Source organism: Caretta caretta, chromosome 1 (genome assembly GCF_965140235.1).
Source record: "Caretta caretta isolate rCarCar2 chromosome 1, rCarCar1.hap1, whole genome shotgun sequence".
Taxonomy (NCBI): Eukaryota; Metazoa; Chordata; order Testudines; family Cheloniidae; genus Caretta; species Caretta caretta.
In genome coordinates this window covers 315,456,399-315,461,960 of record NC_134206.1, presented here as the reverse complement: position 1 = coordinate 315,461,960, position 5,562 = coordinate 315,456,399, and the positions used below count along the sequence as shown (strand labels likewise).

The following is a 5,562-nucleotide window of genomic DNA, read 5'->3' as shown; positions in this document are numbered from 1 at the left end:
AGGAACTCTGGTCTGTTTCAAAAGCTGCAGGAAGGGACTTTATTCCCAGACCAGAAAATAACTGTTGGGGATGTTGAAATGCCTATATGTATCCTTGGGGACCCAGCCTACCCCTTAATGCCATGGCTCATGAAGCCATACACAGGCAGCCTGGACAGTGGTCAGGAGCTGTTCAACTACAGGCTGAGCAAGTGCAGAATGGTGGTAGAATGTGCATTTGGACGTTTAAAGGCGCGCTGGCGCAGTTTACTGACTCGCTTAGACCTCAGCGAAACCAATATTCCCACTGTTATTACTGCTTGCTGTGTGCTCCACAATATCTGTGAGAGTAAGGGGGAGACGTTTATGGCGGGGTGGGAGGTTGAGGCAAATCGCCTGGCTGCTGGTTACGCGCAGCCAGACACCAGGGCGGTTAGAAGAGCACAGGAGGGCGCGGTACGCATCAGAGAAGCTTTGAAAAACAGTTTCATGACTGGCCAGGCTACGGTGTGAAAGTTCTGTTTGTTTCTCCTTGATGAAACCCCCCCCGCCCCTTGGTTCACTCTACTTCCCTGTAAGCTAACCACCCTCCCCTCCTCCCTTTAATCATTGCTTGCAGAGCCAATAAAGTCATTGTTGCTTCACATTCATGCATTCGTTATTCATTCATCACACAAATAGGGGGATGACTACCAAGGTATCCCAGGAGGGGTGGTGGAGGAGGGAAGGAAAATGCCACACAGCACTTTAAGCACAGCACTTTAAAAGTTTACAACTTTAAAATTTATTGAATGACAGCCTTCTTTTTTTTGGGCAATCCTCTGTGGTGGAGTGGCTGGTTGGCCGGAGGCCCCCCCACCGCGTTCTTGGGCGTCTGGGTGTGGAGGCTATGGAACTTGGGGAGGAGGGCGGTTGGTTACAGAGGGGCTGCAGTGGCAGTCTGTGCTCCAGCTGCCTTTGCTGCAGCTCAACCATACACTGGAGCATACTGGTTTGGTCCTGCAGCAGCCTCAGCATTGAATCCTGCCTCCTCTCATCACGCTGCCGCCACCTTTGAGCTTCAGCCCTGTCTTCAGCCCGCCACTTACTCTCTTCAGCCCTCCACCTCTCCTCCCGATCATTTTGTGCTTTCCTGCACTCTGACATTATTTGCCTCCACGCATTCGTCTGTGCTCTGTCAGTGTGGGAGGACAGCATGAGCTCGGAGAACATTTCATCGCGAGTGCGTTTTTTTTTCTTTCTAAGCTTCACTAGCCTCTGGGAAGGAGAAGATCCTGTGATCATTGAAACACATGCAGCTGGTGGAGAAAAAAAAAGGGACAGCGGTATTTAAAAAGACACATTTTATAAAACAGTGGCTACACTCTTTCAGGGTAAACCTTGCTGTTAACATTACATACATAGCACATGTGCTTTCGTTACAAGGTCGCATTTTGCCTCCTCCCACCGCGTGAACGGATTTTGGTTGAATGCCAGCAAACATACACTGCAATGCTTTGTTCTACAGTGATTCCCCAGTACGTGTTGCTGGCCTGGAGTGGTAAAGTGTCCTACCATGAAGGACGAAATAAGGCTGCCCTCCCCAGAAACCTTTTGCAAAGGCAGAACCGCAAATGCCAGGGCAAAGTAATCCTTTCACATGCTTGCTTTTAAACCATGTATAGCATTTTAAAAGGTACACTCACCAGAGGTCCCTTCTCCGCCTGCTGAGTCCAGGAGGCAGCCTTGGGTGGGTTCGGGGGGTACTGGCTCCAGGTCTAGGGTGAGAAACAGTTCCTGGCTGTCGGGAAAACCGGTTTCTCCGCTTGCTTGCTGTGAGCTATCTACAACCTCCTCCTCATCATCTTCTTCGTCCCCAAAACCTACTTCCGTATTGCCTCCATCTCCATTGAAGGAGTCAAACAACACGGCTGGGGTAGTGGTGGCTGAACCCCCTAAAATGGCATGCAGCTCATCATAGAAGCGGCATGTTTGGGGCTCTGACCCAGAGCGGCTGTTCGCCTCTCTGGTTTTCTGGTAGGCTTGCCTCAGCTCCTTCAGTTTCACGCGGCACTGCTTCAGGTCCCTGTTATGGCCTCTGTCCTTCATGCCCTGGGAGATTTTCACAAAGGTTTTGGCATTTCGAAAACTGGAACGGAGTTCTGATAGCACGGATTCCTCTCCCCAAACAGCGATCAGATCCCGTACCTCCCGTTCGGTCCATGCTGGAGCTCTTTTGCGATTCTGGGACTCCATCATGGTCACCTCTGCTGATGAGCTCTGCATGGTCACCTGCAGCTTGCCACGCTGGCCAAACAGGAAATGAGATTCAAAAGTTCGCGGTTCTTTTCCTGTCTACCTGGCCAGTGCATCTGAGTTGAGAGCGCTGTCCAGAGCGGTCAGAATGGAGCACTCTGGGATAGCTCCCGGAGGCCAATACCATCGAATTGTGTCCACAGTACCCCAAATTCGAGCCGGCAACGTCGATTTAAGCGCTAATCCACTTGTCAGGGGTGGAGTAAGGAAATCGATTTTAAGAGCCCTTTAAGTCGAAATAAAGGGCTTCATTGTGTGGACGGGTGCAGGTTTAAATCGATTTAACGCTGCTAAATTCGACCTAAAGTCCTAGTGTAGACCAGGGCTTAGTCCTTGACTTCCCTAGGCTGGAAGGGATCAGCAGACAGTGCCACTTCCCTGTCGCAACCAAGGAGGGAGCATATATACTGCCCCCTTCCCAGAGCTCGTTCCAGCTGACCGGGAGAGAAGGAAGCCTTGCCCCACCCTACCCTGCAAGGTTTATGGGTCCTGAGCCTTTAAAGAAATGGTAGCCTGGGTCACCCCCACATCCAGCCCCCAAGCATTAACTATTTCCTCGGCACCATCTTCCTGTCTCGCAGCACCTGCCTCTGCCCTTCTCTAGGCCTTCATCCAGGAACCTGAAAGGGACACACCATGGAAAAGGGGTTGACACATCTGTAATCCCTACTTTCCTTAAAGGGGACAGTCCCTTTTACACTCACCATTTGTGCCTGCCCAGAAAATCTTGAAAATGTGGACCCTAAAAACTCAAACACTAAAAGGCAAATAAAAAGGAACCTGCATTTATTATTTTAGTAAAGACTTGTGATTTTTAAGCCAATCTCATGATTTTGGGATCCTGAGTCAAAAAAACATAAACATATGAACATAAACATAAACATATGAACATAAAACTGGCCATACTGGGTCAGACCAGAAGCCCATCTAGCCCAGTATCCTGTTTTCCAGTAGTACTGGAGTTCTCAGGTTAAAGTAAGCGAGACAAAATGATGTGTAACTAGCCTTGTCATTTAAATGTAAACTTCATAGAAAAAAAAATCTAATCTTGTTTTTCCATTTTTCTGAAAATGGTGTGTTTGTTTTTGAAATGGTCAATGGTGACAAGTCATTCATGTATCAAATTAAAGACTGTTGCTTTATCTTCTAACTAAACATTAATCTATCATCATTTTACTGGATGAGAATGAATTCATGTACTTCTAGTTTATGATTTCAAATGTTGACTTGCTGTGTCTTGGGTCCCGGTAAAAGGCCAGTTGTGCCTGTTTCAAGAGACTCTCCTGGAGTGGATACAATTTTAAAGAAACATGTAAATAAGCAAACTGTAAGCAAACAAAAGAGAGCTCTCAACAAATGAGAGCTAACATTTATCACTGCTACTACTATGCCAGCAGCCCAGAAATTTCTAAAGCTAGGTTTCCTAAATTTGACTCGGTTGCAAACAAACCAAAAATTCCATCCCATTTTTTTAAAGTGAGCACATTCAAGTTGTTCTTAACCTTTGATATTTTTCTTCAGTCTGAGCAGATTACTGTGGTATCAGTGGAATGCAGCAGATTGTAAAGGAGTCAAGGAGATATTTGAAAATAGATTTATTCAGTCTTGCCAGACAAACAGCACTTCTGTTATTGACAGAGTGAAAATACAGAGCCTGAAAGGATTTTGTACTAAATATAACTCAGTTTCAGTATCCTAAGGCTTGCCTAGAGTTTGTTTATTTACATATTTTGCTTATTTAAAGTTGTACTCTCTGCAGGAGAACCTCCTTAAGAAGACATAGATGGCCTGTTTTATAGGACCTAAGACACTGAAAGTAATTCTTTCTATTACTCTATCATAGCTTGTAGCCCCATAGTAATTCTTCCTGCTGTGTGGCGTTTACACCCTTCAAAACACTTGTAGTAAAGCTGGCCATAATCAGTATTCTCTTTAGAGCATTTTGATCTGGAATCCAGACTATATATCTATTGGAGCATCATCAAACCTGCATTTCTATAACAAACAGTAACAAAAACCTACCTCCTGTACTGTAAAGGTAAGAGTTCAATGCTGCATTGTCTGACAATAGTGAGTGGCACCATGGTACATGGCAAACCCACTGCCTACTACTCACTCCCCCCCCCATTTAAATTCTTTATTATATTAGAGATTTTATGAGGCTACAGTTTTCGCACTTAAAAACAAAATGTTGGGACAAACTCCACACCCATGAATATACTGTAGGTAATGGGCTGAAATCAGAAGCCATGGGCTGGGGCTGTAAGTTGAAACTTGTTACACTAATTTAAATGCTCTTGTGCTCAGTTTAGACTCCCTTTGACTCACACCAATTCTACTGATGTGTAAGTGAGTCTAAAAGTGCAATAACTTACATGCCTAGAAGGCAAATGAAAGTGTAACGTAAAATAGGCTCTTTTACATAGGTGGAGTGAGTGTAAATAAATCTAAGGGAGTCAGAGCATAAGGGATTATAAATTATTGGAAGAGAACGTAACTAACAGAATTTAGCACATCACTTCTGATTTTGGCCCATTATCTAGAGCCTGTTCTTGTGTGTGTGGGGGAGTGCGGGGGAGGAGGGAAGGGCGGGAAGGAGGGGTGGGTCTGTATAATTTGATACAAGAACTATGTAACTCCAATGTAGGTCAGTCCCATATGTTGAATTATCTTCTTTAAAGTCAAAAATAGGCAACAGCATTTGCAAGACAAATCTGTTCATATTTCATCCTCCAAAATTGAAGATCGGTTCTGTGACAGATTGGGATCCTTCTGTCAGTTTATATGTGATAGAAAAGAAATTGGGAAATATGGGATTAATAAAATGTGATCACTGTAATTTTAAGCCTGTGACTGAAAGAAATTGACCTGTTGCCTAATCAATGAAGCAAGGGTGTGTCAGAACACTGTGGAAGTACAGGACAATTACTGTGTACATGAGTCTTACTCTGATGAGGGAAAAACTAACTAAGGCTATTAGCAGACACCTCCATGAATTCAGATAAGTTTCTGAAATTAACCTGGGAAGGGGCACATGGTTGGTGACACCTGGTCTTCCTAGGGAATGAAGTTGCCCTGCAATAATCGATGAAATCAGGACAATAGATTTTGTACATCTCAATGTCCTTTTGATGCATTTATGCAGATATTTTTGCAAGGATGTAAAAAGGATGCACATTCATACCTGGCATGATAATGAGCTAGGTGCCATTTAGATTTCAGGAGGCTTGTAGCTATGTTACAAGGGAGGAAAAATTCATGGGTTGGGTCTCTGATGCCAGAATGATA

At 44.8% G+C, this 5,562-nt stretch overlaps 1 protein-coding gene across 1 annotated transcript; it reads right to left on the bottom strand.

Moving 5' to 3' along the window:
• Positions 1–756: 756 nt before the first annotated feature.
• On the bottom strand, positions 757–2,133 carry LOC125630657 (uncharacterized). Its single transcript, XM_048836882.2, has 2 exons — positions 1,665–2,133; positions 757–1,277 (listed from the first exon to the last, which is right to left on the bottom strand). The coding sequence occupies exons 1-2, from the start codon at positions 2,065–2,067 to the stop codon at positions 757–759; spliced, it is 924 nt and encodes a 307-aa protein (XP_048692839.2). The 5' UTR covers positions 2,068–2,133.
• Positions 2,134–5,562: the final 3,429 nt, after the last annotated feature.

Coding starts and splice junctions, on each gene's coding strand:
- LOC125630657 (XM_048836882.2), bottom strand. CDS start 2,067: ATGAAGGACAGAGGCCATAACAGGGACCTGAAGCAGTGCCGCGTGAAA. Junction 1,278..1,664: donor AGGCGGAGAAGGGACCTCTG/GTGAGTGTACCT, acceptor TTTCTCCACCAG/CTGCATGTGTTTCAATGATC.